The sequence below is a fragment of the Dendrobates tinctorius genome, unplaced genomic scaffold (assembly GCF_039654945.1).
Source record: "Dendrobates tinctorius isolate UK_male_01 unplaced genomic scaffold, ASM3965494v1 ptg000202l, whole genome shotgun sequence".
NCBI lineage: Eukaryota > Metazoa > Chordata > Amphibia > Anura > Dendrobatidae > Dendrobates > Dendrobates tinctorius.
The window spans coordinates 2,576,168-2,596,578 of record NW_027361869.1 but is presented as its reverse complement, the minus strand read 5'-3'; the positions used below and the strand labels follow the sequence as shown (position 1 = coordinate 2,596,578).

General features: G+C 47.1%; 1 protein-coding gene across 2 annotated transcripts; it reads right to left on the bottom strand.

The window, feature by feature from the left end:
* Positions 1-6,912: 6,912 nt before the first annotated feature.
* On the bottom strand, positions 6,913-15,708 carry RNPS1 (RNA binding protein with serine rich domain 1). Of its 2 annotated transcripts, none has more exons than XM_073553603.1 (7): positions 15,584-15,708; positions 11,785-11,940; positions 11,503-11,697; positions 10,903-11,005; positions 10,245-10,398; positions 9,034-9,178; positions 6,913-8,334 (listed from the first exon to the last, which is right to left on the bottom strand). In XM_073553603.1, exons 1-7 carry the CDS (start codon positions 15,658-15,660, stop codon positions 8,235-8,237), a joined length of 930 nt encoding a protein of 309 aa, XP_073409704.1. In that variant the 5' UTR covers positions 15,661-15,708; the 3' UTR covers positions 6,913-8,234. The 2 variants fall into 2 exon arrangements, with proteins under 2 accessions (XP_073409704.1, XP_073409705.1); XM_073553604.1 differs by lacking the exon at positions 15,584-15,708 and adding an exon at positions 15,452-15,498.
* Between the last annotated feature and the right edge of the window lie 4,703 nt (positions 15,709-20,411).

The following is a 20,411-nucleotide window of genomic DNA, read 5'->3' as shown; positions in this document are numbered from 1 at the left end:
TATATACGCAATGCCCCGACGAGGTCAAGCGTATGCAGAGCCTTCTCCACTCTATGAACCGGAACCGGGCAAAGGGATGGCAGTGAAATTTCCTCATTGAGGTGGAAGTTGGACACAACCTTCGGAAGGAAGGATGGGACTGTACAAGAACCACCTTGTCCTGGTGAAAAGCTAGGAAGGGCCGTCTGCAGGAGAGTGCTGACAATTCAGATACCCTGCGAAGCGAGGTGATTGCCACCAGAAAAACCACCTGTGATAGAATGCGGAGTGGAACTTCCTTAAGGGGTTCGAAAGGTGGTGCCTGCAATGCTGTCAGGACCAGGTTGAGGTCCCACTTTCCAGTGGACGTCTGTAGGGGGGAACCAATCGGGAAACCCCCTGGAGAAAGGTCCTTACTTATGGCTAGTTAGCGATGCGCCTCTAAAAAAGCACAGAGCGCTGACACCTGGCTCTTAAGCGAGCCCAGGGATAGCCTGGCGTCCAGTCCCGATTGGAGAAAGCCAAGGACTTTTGGGAGGGAATAAGGGAGTGGAATCTGGCAGCGAGATTCGCACCAGGTGAAGAAAGCTCTCCAGGTACAGTAATAAATCTTGGCGGAGGCTGGCTAACGTGCCCTGATCATGGTTCTAATGACGTCCATTGAGAGTCCTGCCTGGGTTAGAACCCAGGTCTCAGGGGCCACGCCGTCAAATTGAGAGCCCCTGAGTTCTGGTGGTAGAACGGGCCTTGTGACAGAAGATCGGGACGGTTGGGAAGACGCCAGGGGACGTCTGCAGTGAGTTGTACGACGTCTGGGCCAGTCTGGCGCAATCAGGATGGTTGGAACTCCCTCGTATTTGATCTTCCTCACGACTCTGGATATCAGGGGGAGAGGTGGAAAGATGTACAGAAGCTGGAACTGGGTCCAGTCCTGAACCAGGGCATCTGCTCCGAGCGACCGCGGATCGCGTGTCCTGGCCATGAAGTTGGAGACCTTGGCATTGAGATGGGATGCCATTAGGTCCACGTCCGGGGTCCCCCAGCGATGGCAGATCTGTCGAAAGATTTCGGGATGGAGAGACCACTCTCCCGAGTCCATTCCTTGTCTGCTTAGGGGAAGTCGGCTTCCCAGTTGTCCACACCCGGAATGTGGACCGCAGAGAGTACCGACCTCGTGTCTTCCGCCCAATGGAGGATATGTGCCACTTCTCTCATCGCCTGGGTACTGCGGGTCCCGCCTTGGTGGTTCACATATGCCACTGCCGTGGCATTGTCCGACTGTACTCTGATATGAGAGGCTGCCAGTAAGTGACGAAAGGCTCTCAATGCCAGGAAGATGGCCCGAATTTCCAAGACGTTGATGGGCATGTTCGCCTCCACTGGTGACCACTTGCCCTGTGATGTAGGTGCACCGCACCCCAACCTGTCAGGCTCACGTCGGTCGTCAGGACCTTCCATTGACCAGAGAGAAAGGATTTTCCCATTGCCAGTGAGGTTGGCTTGAGCCACCAGTGCAGGGACCTCCTGGTTGCCGATGTTAGCCGGAACTCCCTGCCGAGGGAGAAAGGATTCCTGTCCCAGGACTTGAGGATGGCTAGTTGAAGAGGCCTGAGGTGAAACTGGGCAAATGGTACTGCCTCCATTGCTGCTGCCATCCTGCTGAGGACTCTCATGGCAAACCGGAGAGATCAGGGGGGCAATTGCAGAGGAGTATGCGAACTCCTAGATGGAGTACTAGTGCCTTGTCTCTGGGAAGGAGCACCAGACCCCTGGAGGTGTCGAATAGCATCCCCAGGAAGGTCAGAGACTGACTCGGGGTAGTCGATGACTTTTGTAGGTTGACTAACCAGCCCAGGCGACTCAGAGTGTCGAATGTGATTGAGACGCTGACCTCGCAGTCCTTGAAGGTGGAAGCCTTGATGAGAAGGTCGTCCAGGCATAGAACGACTACTATGCCTCTGGAGTGAACGTCCATGGTGGCAGCCATGACCTTGGTAAATGTTCTGGGAGCCGTGGCGAGTCCGAACGGGAGAGCCACGAACTGGTAGTGGTCCTGGTCGATTGCGAACCTGAGAAATCTCTGATGGGCGGGAGCAATCAGTATATGCAGGTATGCGTCCTGTATGTCTATGGAGGCGAGATATTGTCCTTGCTCCATGGACGCAATGATGGACCGAAGGGACTCCATGCGAAAATGACTAACTCGTACATACTTGTTGAGTTGTTTTAGGCCTAGTATGGGCCGGACGCTGCCTCCTTTCTTAGGGACTATGAATAGATTGGAGTAGAACCCTCGGAAATGTTCTGCCACGGGAACCGGTATGACTCCTGCTTGAAGGAGAGAGGAAACCGCTTGGTGGAAAGCATGAGCCGTTTCTGGTGGTTTTGGTGGAACTGAGAGGAAGAACTGGTTCGGTGGACTGGAAGTGAACTCTATCTTAGAATCATAGAATCATAGAATCGTAGAGTTGGAAGGGACCTCCTGGGCCATCTGGTCCAACCCCCTGCTCAAAGCAGGATTCGCTAAATCATCCCAGTCAGATGTCTGTCCAGCCTCTGTTTGAAGACTTCCATTGAAGGAGAACTCACCACTTCTCGTGGCAGCCTGTTCCACTCATTGATCACTCTAACTGTCAAAAAGTTTTTTCTAATATCTAATCTGTGTCTCCTCCCATTCAGTTTCATCCCATTGCTTCTAGTCTTTCCTTGTGCAAATGAGAATAAAGTTGATCCTTCTACAATGTGACAGCCCTTTAGATATTTGTAGACAGCTATTAAGTCTCCTCTCAGTCTTCTCTTTTGCAAACTAAACATTCCCAAATCCTGCAACCTTTCCTCATAAGACAGGGTTTGCAGACCGGTCACCATTCTGGTCGCTCTTTTCTGAACTTGCTCCAGTTTGTTGATGTCTTTTTTAAAATGTGGTGCCCAAAACTGGACACAATATTCCAGATGAGGTCTGACCAAAGAGGAGTAGAGGGAAATAATGACTTCACGTGATCTAGACTGTATGCTTCTGTTAATACATCCTAGAATTGCATTTGCCTTTTTTGCTGCTGCATCACACTGTTGACTCATATTCAGTCTGTGATCTATTAGTATACCCAAGTCTTTTTCACATGTGCTGTCACTTAGCCCTATTCCTCCTATTCTATATATGCTTTTTTCATTTTTATTGCCCAGATGTAGTGCTTTGCATTTCTCCCTGTTAAAAACCATTCTGTTAGTTGCTGCCCACTTCTCCAGTTTATTTAAATCTTTTTGAATCCTCTCTCTCTCTTCTCTAGTATTAGCTATCCCTCCTAGCTTTGTGTCATCAGCAAATTTAATCAGTTTACCCTCAATTCCTTCATCTAAATCATTGATAAAGATGTTGAACAATACAGGGCCCAGGACAGAGCCCTGTGGTACCCCACTTGAGACATTCTTCCAACTGGATGTGCAGCCATTTACGACCACTCTTTGGGTCCGATCACTAAGCCAGTTATGAATCCACCTAACAGTTGCCTTGTCCATTCCATACTTAGTCATTTTTTCAATAAGGATTGTATGAGAGACTTTGTCAAATGCTTTGCTGAAGTCAAGATATACTATATCTACAGCATTTCCTTGATCCACCCAATCAGTAATACCGTCATAGAAGGAAATTAAATTAGTCTGACATGACTTATTAGTTACAAACCCATGCTGACTCTGTTTAATCACTTCATGCGGAAGACACTATTTCCCTGACCCACCTGTCTTCTGTAATAGGCAGCCAGACTTGCTGAAAGAGTAGGAGTCGTCCGCCTACGGGAGGGATGTCTTCCGGAGTTCGTGAGTCACGATGAGGAGAAATTCTGAGGTTCTCCTTTGGGCTTCGCCTGGCCTGTTTTCGACTGCCAGTTCCTGTCTGGCCTCTGCGCCGCCCATGGGTTGTTCCTGCATGGAGAGCGGTTACGGTTTTGTGCTGTACGCAAGGCGGACCAGCCCGAAGAATTCCGAAAGGATCGGAATCGTGTTTGGTTACGCCGTTTGAACGTGCGTTTAGGTTTTAGTTGAGGGAGAGAGGTACTCTTATCCCCAGTGGCATTGGATATTATTGTATCCAACTTTTCACCGAAAAGCCGTCCACTGAAGTACGGGAGATGCGTGACAGACATCTTTGAGGCCGCATCCGCTTTCCATTCCCGCAGCCAGAAGATACGCCGAATCGTGATGGTGTTTGATGCAATCCCCGCTACACCTCTTGCGGAATCCAGGGCTGCATGAAGCATGTAATCTGCTACCACTTCTATTTGATCCGCTTGGTCCGACAGCTCAGGATTTGAAGCTTGGAGGCCAGTTTGCCATTTTTTGGCCCAAGCTAGAATGACCTTGGCTGCCCACACTGAAGCGAACGCGGGAGCCATGGAGGCCCCTGCAGCCTCAAAAATTGAACGAGCCATGCGTTTGACCTGCCAGTGATAGGAGGGTCTGTGCTGCTAGCCTAGAGACTGGGGGGTCCACTTCGGGCAGATCTGTCCACTCCTTGGTATCTTTTTGTGGGAAAAGGGGTACCTAGCCTCCAAATATTTGCAATTGGTGAATTTCTTCTCAGGCTGCGAAAACTGCTTAATAAGGATCGCCTGAAATTCCAGGTGGTTAGAGAAGACCTTAGATGGTTTCAGAACACCTTCAAAGCAAATCTTGTGTTCTGGGGCTTCCGGGGTTGGATCAGAAATGTCCAGCACCCGATGGATGGAAGAGATTATGTCCTCAACTAGCGCTGTATTGCTAGGGGGACAAGGGACCAGAGACCACGCGGTTTCGTTGTCTGAGTCGGAGTCACAGATGCCTTCCGAATCCTGCGTATCGCTGAGGCGTTCCCTGGTGGGCGAGCTGGGGCGAAGACCTTCTGTCCTCGGGGATCGCTGTGGAGATCTGTGTTGTCTGTCTCTGGTAGGGGACGGTCTAGGTGACCTGGAACTACGGTGTCTCTCCCTAGAGGGGGATGACCGTGTGCTATGGGATGACGCAGAGGAACGCGACGTGTGGGTGCGCTTACGTCTGGGAGAGCCAGAAACGGCCTGTCCCTGAGTGGAGCTGTCCCTTTGCTGGGTAAAGCTCATAGCCGAGACATGAGCCTGGAGCAATGTGGAGGTTAGGTTATCTATGGACTGCGTCATAGACTGACAGCTGGGTAGCCCATTCCGGCATGGTAGCAGCCGCTAAAGCATTGGTAGGAGCCTCTTGAGGTTCAGACCCAGTATTATGGATACAGTCCCGACAGTGGGGGTACGTGCTGCCACTGGGGAGAGTGGTTTTGCAGGCTGTGCAGAATGCATAAAAGCAGTCCTGCCTGGTTCTCTTGGACCTTGAGCCCGGCATAGTGCACAGAGTGCGGAAGGGCTGGCTATGAGAGGGCCCTACAGAGGTGGCTATGCAGGGAAAAACCTATAGGAGAGCCTTACAGGGAATCCGGATTCACAGCCGAGTAAGAAACCCGAGCTGTGATCTTACCCCACCAGCGTGCCCCTAGGTCCAGCACCGAAGATCCACAGTCCTGTGCCCCCCAGAGACTGGCTGGCGTGGTGCTGCTGATACCTGCAGCAGAAATGGCTGCCAAGAGGATGAGGAGGGAGAAGGGGGCGGAGAGCTGAGAGAGAGCACGCAGAGATGTGTAAAAACGCGCCGTCTTGTTCCGCCCCTTCTATGACACTGTAGAGTGTCATATTTGTCGGCCGGGGGGCGGAGAGGAGGCGGCGACCTCAGCTAGGCCGAAGCCACAACCTAAATTAGTTACCGATGCCCAGAAAGGGCGCCAGGCCAGCGCGGAAGTCGGGCTGGGGTCCCTGGATACTGTGAGATGCAGATTGCCGTGGTACAGACCCTACCTGAGGCGTCTCAACCTAATTCCCCCAGAGGGGGATTAGGGAGGGTGCTGCTATCACCACCAGGGGGCTTCTTCCTCACCTCAACCCAAGACCAAAAGGAATTGGGGAAGGAGGGGGGTCTCGACTTCAAACCAGCACCCGCAGGACTGGGGAAGGAGCGACATGGGGAACAGCCATCTCAACTTCACCCGGGCACCCCATAATAGGGGGCCGAGGAAGGAGCCATGCCAGGAGTCTCACAGGAGACCCACTTTTCTTCATCTGTCATCCGGAAAAAAAGCGGAGTGAAAAAGAGAAAAAATTCTTTAGGTGTGCCTCCTATGCGACACTAAGCAAAAACTGAAGAAGGCTGACGCCATCCAGGGGTGTATACTGCAGAGGAGGAGCCATAGTTAATCTTTTTGAGATTATGCATAGTGTCGCCTCCTAGTGGACAGCAGCATAGTGTCGCCTCCTAGTGGACAGCAGCATAACACCCATGGTTCTGTGTCCCCCAATGAGGCGACAGAGTAAACTGACATTCAATGGACGAGAAAGTTCAGAAGCTTCTTTCAAACAAGGGGTCCTTTGTGCAAATGTAACATCACCTAGAATAAAGTTTTGACTGTTTGATTTCATTTTGTAATAAGCTGATAATGTTTATAATTTCACAATTGACCATTTTTTTGTTCAAAATAAAAAGGTTGAAAACTCTGCTGTGCATAATAATTTGGAACACGCATTTTGAGTGTTTCTTATTTTTAAAAATATACTGTTTTCATAGGCAGTTTGTTCAAACACATTGCAATTATACTAGAATATTAGATGACTGGAAAATAACTGACTGCAATTCATATAGGTAATTTAGAGAAAATATGAGGAAATATTTTTTGCATAATAATTTGGAACACAGTAACTCTATAATATCAGTAGTCGTCCAAAATTATAGATTTTAGATCATTTTGACTTGCATTTTCCTTTAACCAATCCAGTAACTTTATACCGTTCGCTCAGTGTCCAGCTGATGGCGGCAGCCATCCTCCCGTGTATCGGTCATAACCCAGACATTACCGATATCATCTAAAAGTAAGATCAGGCCTCACAACATAAATTGTCCGTTTATTCCACAGCTTTTTTTCAGTTTACAGATATGGAACAGACATAAAAAAAATGGAATACTACAAAAACAATAAAACATTAAATGTAAAAATGTCAACTGTACAAGTTCTACCTTCAAATATATTCTCCATATGAAGGATGGGACAAACAATGCAACTGGGAATATTAAACAGCTCGTGCCTACACCACATTGCACCCCGTCAGGAACATTGGGGGGGGTTTCCTGTAAGTCATCACGTTTATCCTAAAAACATTTTATTACATTAAGGTCGTTCGATCCTTTATTAGAGCAAAATAACTGAAAGATGAAACCATGGCCGCCAGGTAAGGTCACACATGCATTATATCAGCTGGTACAGTATAACCAAGGTAGGTAGTAACCTGAATATGGCATCACATAAAGCTGCATCATCAACAAAGGTAAAGAGGGTCTTTTATAGATTCAGTAGATGAGCCCCCAATCCCTCAATGGCTACCAGATAGGGTCCAAAAATTTGGTTAGCCAGCACTCTACATGCAGGAATGCCATAAAACACACTGATCAAAATTCCTGGTAAAAAAAAAAAAATTAAATATTACAAAAAAAAAAAAAATGTTTTGCTGCCTGGATCCACCACTAAAGGGAGCTTAGCACATACTGTTACTATTGAATTCAATGTATAGATATGAACAGGAAAGGCTCTCTCTAGTGGTGGTTGTAAAATGGTAACAATTTTATAGTTCAACTCTATGCAGAAAAAAAAAAAAAAAAAAAGGAGTCCTTTTCTATAATGGTAGAAGTGTCTAATAGACTGCAATGCTTTTGCAGTGTCCGGTGGTTTGTAGGTGGAGTGGTATATACGGCAACTACTACATGAACAAAGTCATAACCCATCCAGTATAAGGCGGCCCCCGATTACACAGGGTGTTCCTGTTGGGACAGAGGCTCTTGAAGAGCGATACAATCTTCTAATGAGAGCCGGTTAGCAACGATCTACGGTACATCCCATTTAGGCTCATGCACCTAGGGCTGATATAGGGAAGTCAAATGAGAGGGGAAAGCATTTTTTTTTTTAATTAAAGGCATTAAAATATTAAATGATAAACTCGGGCTGCTGTAAATTCTTACAATATGGCGACGCTCTGCAACATCAAGTCCTTGATCACCATATTTTACAAGATTGCCACTACGGTCCAGCTACAGCCGTGGCGTTCCGTACAACAGTCCTTGATGTGGCTGTGCCGTCAATAATCATGGTCTGCTTCTTTGTGTGTATGGTGGCCTGGCGGATAGGGCGTTGTGACAGAGGGAAGGACGAGGTTTCACCGTGATGAATTGGAGCTGGAGCGGCTGCGGTGACGGCGGCGTGCAGGGGACCGAGAGCGCCGCCGGACAGGGGAGCGTCGGCGAGGGGAACGGGACCTGCGAACGGAACAGAGTGTTACCTGCTACTCCATACACTTCACATTAAGAAAAAAAAAAATACAATCTAAAACGGGCAGTATGAAAGAAAAAGGTGTATGCGCTGTTTAGGGGGGGGGGGGAGGAGGAGGAATCACTTTAATCTAGTTACATGTAACCATCTATCTGTGTAGAAGGAGTTGTGGTGACTTCAGCTAAGATTTGACGTCGGCTCCTAAACACAATAGGACAGAACGGTCATCCTTCATGGGGGTCTACAGGCAAGTGTGACACGGTGCTACGCCTAACATTAGGTCTGAAGGAGCAGGACATGACGAGGATTCTCTTTGCAGTTTAGTGTCATGTCCCACCCTAAAGACTCCGACCCTAGACACAACATTGTGACTTTTGCCAGATTTCCATTAAAGGAAAATGTCAGTATGGGGTAAAGACTACGTTACTTGGCCCATGTTGTACAGTAGTTAGAAGAGAGAAGGTAACTAGTGCTATCACACAAAACATAAGAACGGTACAGGACAGGGAGGCGCAAGCAGCTGATAGATCAGTGGTTAGGCAAAGCTGAAAGCTGGCGTTGGTGCATGAGAAAATACCCCCAGGTCATTAGAGCGACTCACAGTCAAGGATGTTAAGTGGGGAAAAAAGCTCAGACAGGAGAGAGCAGGTAACACAAGGCTTGCACAAAAACTGAAAATGCACTACCTCCTCCTCATACGCGGGGGAGAGCGACGCCACATAGGGGGAGGGGGCATCATCCGACGGGGAGGGCTAAATCTTCGAGGCAGCACCCGCAAGGGTCGTGGGGTAAGCACTGCAGAAGCCGTGATCTCCTGGCCGTCAATCTGTCCTGAAAGTGACAAAACAACAAGTTCAGTCAATCCCTGGTTTACTGTTAGTATCACCATGAGCACACCATCACGTTGGTAGCTCTCCAGTGCTGCCGCTTACATACACACCATCGGTTCTTCCAAGGACAGAGCCTTAGCTTTGCCAGTGAATTAAGAGTAAGATTGGCTCTACTTACTGTGCTAGGAAGGGCCCTTATATGTAGAAGCAGCACATCCTGGGCCAGCAAAGTGAGGCTAGAGCGCGATCTGGGGGACTCATCCCAGCGCCTGCAGCTGACACTTATGTTCTAGCTGGGGTGATATTACGGGTCCATGTTGTATGGATTACCTGGCCTCTAGCAGTGAGGCACAGAAAGCCACAAGAGCAGCCATAATAAGACAATGTACAGAGACACTATGCTACGGATATTGCCTATAACATACACTGTATGGTGAAAAGTATGTGCGCCCTCCACATTACAGCTGCAGGAGCTTTTCTCACCTCCCATTCTACTTACATAGACATTAATATGGAGTCGGCCCCTCTGCAGACAAAACGGCTCCTGCTATTCTGGGGGACAGGCTCTCCATTTTAGTGGATATCAAAGGCGTTGGATGGTGTTAGGGTCCAGGCTTTGTGTCAGGTTCTTCCACCAACCATGTAATAATGGACCTTGTGCACTGGGCAGAGTCATGGGGAACAGTTAAGGGTCTTCCCCCAAACTGTTCCCACAAAGAGAGAAGCTACAATTGTTCACAATGTGTTGTGATCACGTATTAAGATTTCCCTTCACTGCAACTAAGGGGCCGAGGCTGACCCCTAAACCCAGACCCCTTCATCAGACACCAGAGAAGTGTGATCGATCTCTGCACAAAACACGTCTCCTCCAGAGTCAAGTGGTAATGGGACAGGGTCAGAAGTTATACATCGGGGGCAATGGGAGTCAATGAAAATCCTGAATTTAGTGATTAAGATGCGAGTTCAGTACTTTTGTCCTTTTAGTGTGTGTGTGTGTGTATATATATATATATATATATATATATATATATATATATATATTCTCATCAACCACATCCCCCCATTACCTCCATCCATGTGTTTCAAAGCTTTGTCAGCTTCATCTGAACCCTCAAATTCCACATATGCATAGCCCTTGTTGAGATGTGGGTGCGCATGGTTTATGGGCAAGTCGACCATCTTAATCTTCCCGTACGTAGAAAAGATCTCCAGTATGTGGTCCTAGGTGAACAAAATGCAGAATATTAGACTTCTAATTCATGGTGTGATGGCTGCCGCGACCTGTTGGTATTGAAGCAACATTAGCCAAATTTGCTATAAACCTTCACCAGAGAACTAGAGGAGTCTGCTGATGTGCCATCTATTGCAGGCCTGCCATTTATCCTGTGCCTTTCCTACTACTCAGAATATGATATATGCTGAACCTCTGTATTCACTATTCCTAAACAGAAAATCTACCCTGCACCACACCGCCTCTCGGAAATGATGACAGCCTGCTGCGAATGAGCAGCTTCTACCCTAACAGTCCGTGGAAGGTCTCAGGACGGGCCCTGCGTTTTCCATCACTTCTCCGTGTATTTCCCATGTAAGGTCTTTGGGCTTAGCAATAAACAAATGAGTTGTGTCACCATGTGTCAGCACACCCTGCTGCTGTCCAAGCAGAGAGTCGGATCATGTATGGGCCAAAAGGAGACGATCGTGAGAAACACTAAAATCTAAGCCAACCTTGGTAACGTTCCTGGTCAGCCTCCCAATATGCACTTTGGTGGGTTTTGGACTCGGACTTCTCCTCTTTCTCTCTTTCTCATCACGTTTCGGCTGTTTTGATCTGTAATCAGAAAAATTAAAAAAGTCACAATTGTAGGTTCTCCTTAAACTAACGGCTGTATTTTTTTTTTTTTTACACCAACGTGCTCATGACAACACTTCTTGTTGTAGCAGCTGAATCTTGTCACAGTGACATGCATGGTAATCTAAATCCACACAATGACTATACAGGGCAGAAAACCAAGGTTTATGCCAAAAGGCCTGAACTTGCCCTATTCCACAGACCCCATGACAACACTTCTTGTTTTGCAACTGAATGAATCCAATTCACATTCTGCATCAAAATCTACATACAAAGCAGTATAACTAGTAGGATCATTATCAAATGCCAAATCATAGTCCAACTAGGACACAGACCAAAAAGTGTTATCATGGGGACATAGTGTATGATAGAATTGTGCAGGTGCTGTGCCAAAATCAAGCGAAAAATTAACAGAAAAGAAAGGGAGACGAAAATATTTTTTGAAGCAGAACCAAACAGTAGTCGCCTCAACTTACTTGGAGCGGGAGCGCCGTCGATTATCATGGCGACGCCGGGATGGACTTGGTGAACCAGAGGAGCTGCTGGAGCTGGAGCTTCTTGATGAGCTGGAGCTGCCTGACCGACTGGACGCGGATGAAGAGCTTGATCCTGAGCTTGACCCGGAGCTGGAGCCAGAGGACGAACTGGATGATGAGCTCGACCGGGAACGACTAAAGGAAGGGATCAGAGGACACCAGCCAGTCAGCGACTGCAACGCTGAAGCATCAAAGCATCCAACACATTGAGACAAGCTGTACCTGCTGCTACTGCTGCCGCTGGATGCGCTGCGCCTCTTCCTAGTTTTGTCCCGTCCGCGGTCCTTTTCTCCTGCCTCTTTGTTGGGCGCCTTCTCCTTTGTTCGCTCTTTCGCCCGATCCTCAGACCGTTCTTTACGTTTGCTAGGAGAAGGAGCCCTGGAAACCAAGCAAAAAAAAAAAAAAGGAAATATTATATGACTAGGTCTGAGCTCCTAGTTACTCCGCATTCATCACATTACTATACACTTGGTCAGGAGCAGCGCACCTGACCAATGTGAGACAGGCTGGATTTTACTGCATCCGATAATTGCTTCGAGGGAGATCAGTGTCAACAAGAAGTCTTTGGCGCAACTCAAAGAAAGAAGCCATAAGTATTGATGCACACAAACCCCAGCAGCCAGAATTCTACATGGAAGTGGTCGGACACGCGCCCCTCGTACTCCGCTCACATCTGGCTGCAGCAAGTAATCTGTTCAGTGGACGTCATAAGCCTGAAAAAGTTGTTTGACCACTTCACGACCTTATACATAGAGGTCCCGCCAAAAGATGCCCGTCACGTGACTGTGGGGTACAGATGGGCTGCCATGACAGCAGGGGATCTGTAGAAGACCCTCATCCCCATCACTGTAAATAAGAATGCCGGCCCATGGTAAATTATGATTTATGCAACACATAACTGGGTTCTAGCCCTGCTGTGTGGCACAGACGATCGGATGATCGCAGCTTCAAGTCTCCTAAGGAAGCTATTGAAGTAAAAAGTGTAAAAAAAAAAAAAAAAAAAAAGAATTTAAAAATGTTAAAAAAAAGTTCAAATAAACCCCTTTTGCCACCATTAAAAAAAAAAATGTAAAAAAATGCACATATTTGGTATTGCAGCATTCAGAAATGTCCAATCATTATGTAAAGTAAATTAATCCAATCTGTAAACGGCATCAAGAAAGAAAATCGAAACACCAGAATTTTTGGGACACCGCAACATTGCAATAAAAGGAGATGAAAACACTGCATCTACACCAAAACCATATCAATAAAAAGGCAGCTCAAGGCTCAAAAAAACAATCCCTCACCCAGCCCCAGATCCTGATAAATTGAAACGTTATGGGTCTTGGAAAATGGCGACTTTTTACAAACTTTTGATTTTTTTTTCCCCCCACTTAAAATAAAAAAGAACCTAGACATGTTGGTTGTCTGCGTACTCGTAATGACCTGGAGAATCATAATGGCAGGTCAGTTTTTGCAATTAGTGAACATGCCAAATAAAAACCAGTTGTGGCATTGCACTGCTTCACTTACAATTTTTTTCCTGTTTTCCAGTACACTATATGGTAAACCCAGAGGTGTCGTTCAAAAGTACACCTCGTCCCGCAAATAAGCCCTCACACGGCCATACTACCAGACAGATAAAAGTTATGGCTCTGGGAAGAAGGGGATAAAAAAAAGGAAAGACAGAAAAAATAAAAACGCAAAATGGTGAAGGGGATAAATTAATTTAGCAGGTTAAACATATGGAAAAAAAAAAACCTCACATTTCCTCTATTAATAGACACAAGGAGTTACATCGGGGCCCCCCTTTTCTACTACTGATCGCCTCTCCTGAGGATCGGGCCCCCCCTTTACTACCAGTGATCGCCTCCTCTGAGGATCAGGGCTCCCCATTATTACTAGTGATCGCCTTCTAGAGGATCGGGGCTCCCCATTACTACCAGTGATCGCCGCCTCTCCTGAGGATCGGGGCTCCCCATTACTACCAGTGATCGCCTCCTCCCCTGAGGATCGGGGCTCCCCATTACTACCAGTGATCGCCTCCTCTCCTGAGGACCGGGGCTCCCCATTACTACCAGTGATCGCCTCCTCTCCTGAGGATCGGGGCTCCCCATTACTACCAGTGATCGCCTCCTCTCCTGAGGATCGGGGCTCCCCATTACTACCAGTGATCGCCTCCTCTCCTGAAGATCGGGGCTCCCCATTACTACCAGTGATCGCCTCCTCTCCTGAGGATCAGGGCTCCACCATTACTACCAGTGATCGCCTCACCTGAGGATCGGGGCTCCACCATTACTGCCAGTGATCGCCTCCTCTCCTGAGGATCGGGGCTCCACCATTACTGCCAGTGATCGCCTCCTCTCCTGAGGATCGGGGCTCCCCATTACTACCAGTGATCGCCTCCTCTCCTGAGGATCGGGGCTCCCCATTACTACCAGTAATCGCCTCCTCTCCTGAGGAACGGGGCTCCCCATTACTACCAGTGATCGCCGCCTCTCCTGAGGATCGGGGCTCCCCATTACTACCAGTGATCGCCTCCTCCCCTGAGGATCGGGGCTCCCCATTACTAACAGTGATCGCCTCCTCTCCTGAGGACCGGGGCTCCCCATTACTACCAGTGATCGCCTCCTCTCCTGAGGATCGGGGCTCCCCATTACTACCAGTGATCGCCTCCTCTCCTGAGGATCGGGGCTCCCCATTACTACCAGTGATCGCCGCCTCTCCTGAGGATCGGGGCTCCCCATTACTACCAGTGATCGCCTCCTCCCCTGAGGATCGGGGCTCCCCATTACTACCAGTGATCGCCTCCTCTCCTGAGGACCGGGGCTCCCCATTACTACCAGTGATCGCCTCCTCTCCTGAGGATCGGGGCTCCCCATTACTACCAGTGATCGCCTCCTCTCCTGAGGATCGGGGCTCCCCATTACTACCAGTGATCGCCTCCTCTCCTGAAGATCGGGGCTCCCCATTACTACCAGTGATCGCCTCCTCTCCTGAGGATCAGGGCTCCACCATTACTACCAGTGATCGCCTCACCTGAGGATCGGGGCTCCACCATTACTGCCAGTGATCGCCTCCTCTCCTGAGGATCGGGGCTCCACCATTACTGCCAGTGATCGCCTCCTCTCCTGAGGATCGGGGCTCCCCATTACTACCAGTGATCGCCTCCTCTCCTGAGGATCGGGGCTCCCCATTACTACCAGTAATCGCCTCCTCTCCTGAGGAATGGGGCTCCCCATTACTACCAGTGATCGCCGCCTCTCCTGAGGATCGGGGCTCCCCATTACTACCAGTGATCGCCTCCTCCCCTGAGGATCGGGGCTCCCCATTACTACCAGTGATCGCCTCCTCTCCTGAGGACCGGGGCTCCCCATTACTACCAGTGATCGCCTCCTCTCCTGAGGATCGGGGCTCCCCATTACTACCAGTGATCGCCTCCTCTCCTGAAGATCGGGGCTCCCCATTACTACCAGTGATCGCCTCCTCTCCTGAGGATCAGGGTTAGAGAAGCCATCACTACTCACATATCCCTTTAAAGACCACCCAGGCTTACAGGGTCGCTCCTGGGGGTGGAGGGTGGTCACTCGGCCTCATTTCATACATTCCACACCATATTTTCACTCATTTCTAAGATCTCTGCTTGCTGTCAGTGAAAAGGACAGATTCACAATCAAAGTGTCCCCGGCCTGCAGAGCTGAGGGTTTGTTACAATGTGTCAGTGTGGAGCGCATCGGCAGATCACATACAGTAAAAATGGCGGAAACCGCGTCTTTTATGGGAGGTCTCAGCGCCACAAAACAAGTCCCGCAGGAGGGTGACGAGGGGGTGAAGGCTGCACTGGGAGCCGCCATCTTGCCCCCACTAGACAAGGCCTCTCGCAGCCATAGGAACAGCTCGTACACACCAGCCGCCATCCGGGGGGTAATACCGACTCATGAGCGAGGCCTCCGGCCCGCAGAGCCCGAGTCATGTCCTCCCGGGGTGCCGGCAGCGCCCGCGCCGCAGGATGGGGGCGGATGGGGAAGGCGACACTTACATTTTGCCGGCCTTTCTCTGCTTCTCCCTCTTCAGCTCGGATAAGCCGTCGCGCTCTTTGTGACGCGGCGCCGCCATCCTACAGACTGAATGTCCGGCGCTCAGGAGATGACGTCAAGGCCTTAGAGTGGAAAAGGGGCGTGTCCTCCGCGGCAGGAGGTTTAAAGGGGAAGGAAGCTGCTTGGGTTATTTAAAATGAAGGAGTTTCCGCACGTTTCTATGTGAAGGGTTAACCTCAAGTTCCCGCCCACTGCAGACACTCAGCAGGTACGGGGTCCCGGGAGGGTCATCCCGCTGCTCTCACATTGTGAAGGGAGTGGAATAATGGCGGCTAGCTGCAGCCAGCGCCAAGTTCAACACTTTAACCTCTTAGATGCCTGTCCATAAAAAACACTTCACATTTTGAGTAGGTTTCTCTTTAAAGTGTTTTTTTTATTTTTTTGCAGCCTTCTGATGGGACAGCGCCTTGTTTTCAGAGGTTTTCTACTTATATCTTTTTTTATCTGTTTTTTTCCAAAACACAAAAAAAATGAAAAAAAACTTCATATGAGCAGCAAAGTGGATTTCCCCTAGAATAGAAGTCCAAGCATTTTTTGATGCGGTATTTTATTATTTGCTGTAAAATCCCCTCCATGTGAACAGAGCTTATCTGCCCGTGCCGTTTTCTGAGGGGGATGCTGGTGTCAGGGAAGGCTCCTTTTTCTCCTGGAGCTGCTTTCCAGACTTCTGATTGGACGGTTGGTAGTTTGGAGCGTTTTCCATCGGTCGCGCCGGGAACTGACGTCCATTTTCTTTTTTCCCACCTGACGTATTTCGAGACCCGAAGAAGAAGAAAAAGCTCAAAGGCTGAAAGATATGGAGAGCAATAAATGTAAAGAGTCAAGCAGAAACTTTCCCCAAGACTCCTGAAGATCTCTGTGCGCACGGAGCTTTTTCGACTTGTTTGGGTGGAAACTTTCCAAATCTACAAAGTCTTGAAAACTTTGAATAGGAAATCCCAAGATCTTAAAGGCATTGTCCACTACTAAGACGCCGCCGTCTTGAACTAATTGGCCACCGATAAAATGAAAAAACCTACACTCACCTCCCGTGTCAGCACTTGTGGTCCCGGGGCTCTCGTACGGCTGTTGTGACACGTGATGCCCGGCGACCAATCAGCGCTGGCGTCTCTGTCTCCGCCTTCATACGCATTGAAGATGAAGAGGAAGTCAGATCAGCCTGGACCTCCTCTTCATGTTCAATCCATATGGAGACAGTGCCGCCAGCGCTGAGGTCCCCAGGCACCACGTGCCACAACAACCGCATGGGAGCCCCGAGACCGCGCGTGCCGACATCGGCATGGGAGATGAGTGTAGGCTTTTATCTTTTATCGAGGCCAAACATTTAGTTCAAGAAGGGTTGTTCTAGTAATGGACAACAATTCCTTTAAGTCAAATTTTAGAGCATTTCTGTTCCGAAAACCCGGCTAAAAGACTCATTGTGAACACATCCATAGAGGTAAAAAATGGGGAAAGGTGTCTCTCGCAGCCCCATTGCAACATGACTGTCGGGTGGTAATGGCATTGTCATGGCAGCCAGGCGCCTATTGAAGGTCAGCCATGTTTGTACACCTGTGGAGCCAAGCTTGTGGCCTGTAGCTTGTAACCAGGCTTCATGAGAGAGAAATGCAGCATTTTACAAAACACTGCAAAATTAAAGTCTATGTTGATGGGTCTATAATTGTGAATGAGCGTTCATCTTGTTTAATAAACAGACCAACAAAATTCACAAAACCATTGTGGTAGGGACCACATCAGATTTAAAGTGAGTTTGGGGGACTAATATACCAGAAAATATCCAAAAGTGACAGCATTCTAAAAACTGCACCCATCTAGATACACAAAACCACATTCAAAAAGTTTATTAACCCCTCAAGTGCTTCACAAGAACCAAAGCAATGTGGAAGGAAAAAAATGAACATTTTACTTTTTTCACAAAAAATTTACTTTGGAACCATTTTTTTTTTTATTTTCACAAGGGTATCAGGAGAAAATGGACCATAAAATTTGTTGCACAATTTCTCCTGAGCAAGCCAATACTCCGTATGTGGGGAAAAGCCACTGTTTGGGTGCATGGCGGGGCTCAGAAGGGAGGGAGCACCGTTTGACTTTTTGAATGCAAAATTGTCTGAAATCAATGGCGGCATTTGGAAACCTCCTGATGTACCTAAATAGTGGAAACCCCCCCCAATTGTAACTCCAACCCAACCCCAAGACACCCTTAATCCCAACCCTAACCATACCCCTAACCACAACCCTAACTCCAACACACCCCTAACCCTAATCCCTGCCCTAACCACAACCCTAATCCCAATCCCAACCATAACCCTAGCCCAACCCTAACTTTAGCCCAATCCTAACCCTAGCCTAATCTTAGCCCAACCCTAAGCCTAACCACAACCCTAACCTTAGCCCTAGCCCAACCCTAAACCTAATGGAAAAAAGGAAATAAATACTTCTTTTAATTTTTTATTTTTACCTAACTAAGGGGGTGATAAAGGGGGGTTTGATTGCTATTTTTTTTATTTTGATCACTACCAGAAAGAAGACGCCGCCGGCCGGTGAACATCACGGGGGGGATGCAGGAGGGTCGAGGGACACCGGATGTGGATCGGGGGACTCCATTTCTCTCTCCTCTGATGTGCGATCACATCAGAGGAGAGAGAAATTAAATGGGAAATCAGACTTTTTTTTGCGGTCGCTTAACGGCGATTGCAACACTGGGGATGGTAAAAACTGAACCAAATCATGTTCTCCGTGGTCTCAGCTACCCCTGGTAGCCAAGACCCCAGAGCATTTCCGACTCTGGGGGGCGATATACACTTATTTCTCAGTGCCATTAAAAAATGACGCTGAGGAATAAGTACCCTTAACTGCCGCCGTTAAAAGGAAGGCATGTTGGCGGTCGTTAAGGGGATAAAGGAAGTCTGTCAGCATAGAGTAACTGTTCAAACAAGTGCTTGGTGCAACATGGCGTCCAAACATTTAAATACTCCTTCCCACCTGCTTGTTTTCCCTCTATATCCAACCCCCTCCGTATTTGATTTGACAGTTTGGCTTCATAGAGCCAGATAAGAGCAGAGATAAAGGGAAAATTAAACAGGAGGTGGGAAGGTTTATTTAAATGATTGGTGCCGCCATGATGCACCAAGCTCCTGTACTTGGTATGAAGTCATTCTGTGCTGACAGAGTCCCTAAAATGTATTTTTAACATTTTAAATTAGAAAACACTTGGAAAAAAATGCATATGCATATACGCCAGGGAGCGTGGTAATACAAATATTGTGCTTTAAAAAGGTTTCTTCTTAATTTATACATTCATTCTATTGTCTACAAATGTACAAATTTTCAAAAATAGAATGACTCCTTATTGACTTGTGACACTCGCTGTCACGTGTCACATGCATGGTGTGTGAAGGATGATACTACATGACACAGTATAGGCATAGTTTTTAAAATACACTAAAAATTAATACGCTTCGCCCCGGAAGAAGCTGGCGGCGAAACGCGCGTTGGGGTGAGGGGACACCCGAAGACACAGTGCTACAAGTAGATATTTCTTTAGCTCCTTTCATGCACCTTACACTTACTATTGATATTTACCAACTGATTTACATGTTTCACAGCGATAGGACTTATCTATTTGTGAGGCTTGTTAGCACTATTAGGGCTATGTTTACATATGTGTAGTACACATAATTTATGCAGCACATCCTTGGGATCATTTATTGTTCATGCTTGAATACTATAGCCACCTTCCTAGGGGATTATTCTATTTAGGATCCCTGCATTGTTTTTGTAGTTATATTAGGTGTTTTGTGCTATATACAATACTAATATCTATATGATGTCATAGCCTATTCCTAATTTTTTGCCAGGTGTCCCCTGTCATGGCTATCTTGCTTTTGTTTCACTCTGTTTTTAGCTGTTTTTCTAATAAAGTATATACATATTTAAATTGAATATCATTGTGGGATCTTTTCTTGTGCCCCTCATATGTCTATGGGGGACTAGTTGTATAGTACACGGTTGAAGTGCCCTACCTATTTTTTGGACTCTTTTGTTGATATATATATATATATATATAATAGAAAAATATAAATGTTGAAATATCTCCCTTTTTTAAAAGTAGATGAAAAAAAACTATTTGGTATCATTGTGTCTGTAAAAGTCAGATCAATTAAAATATAAAATACCCTAAATTAAAAAGCAAAAAGTAAAAATAATTGGAAAAAAACTATTTTTCGTTGCCGCATTCCCAAAACATATTCCATAAAAAGCAATCAAAAGGTTGATTGTATCCCAAAGTAGTATCCATAAAAAACTACATCTCAGTGCGAGTAAAAACAAGTCCTCACACAAGTCTATTGATGAACAATTTAAAAAGTTACGGGTCTCAAAAAATGGTGAAACAAAATAATTTTTTGTTTACAAAATTAAAAAAAAAATGTAACCACTAAAATGTAAAATAAAGCCTAGCAAATTTGGCATTGCCGTAATAGTCCTGACCCTGGAGAATTATATTATCAGGTAAGATGTTGTAAAAATGAAATCCTGAAAACAATAGAAAAATTGAATTGGTAATTAAAGATAAAGCAAAATTGCTAAATGATCTAATGATCGTGCTCCACGCTATACCTACAGGTGCTTCTTACAAAATTAGAATATCATCAAAAAGTTAATTTATTTCAGTTCTTCAATACAAAATGTGAAACTCATTATAGAGTCATTACACACAGAGTGATCTATTTCAAGTGTTTATTTCTCTTAATGTTGATGATAATGGCTTAC

What these genes read in the sequence shown, in the direction of transcription:
- RNPS1 (XM_073553603.1), bottom strand. Translation starts at nt 15,660, where the DNA reads ATGGCGGCGCCGCGTCACAAAGAGCGCGACGGCTTATCCGAGCTGAAG. An exon ending in CGACGGCGCTCCCGCTCCAA is followed by an intron (nt 11,006 to 11,502) that starts GTAAGTTGAGGC and finishes TTCTGATTACAG; the next exon opens with ATCAAAACAGCCGAAACGTG. An exon ending in CCCCCGCGTATGAGGAGGAG is followed by an intron (nt 8,335 to 9,033) that starts GTAGTGCATTTT and finishes TTCCGTTCGCAG; the next exon opens with GTCCCGTTCCCCTCGCCGAC.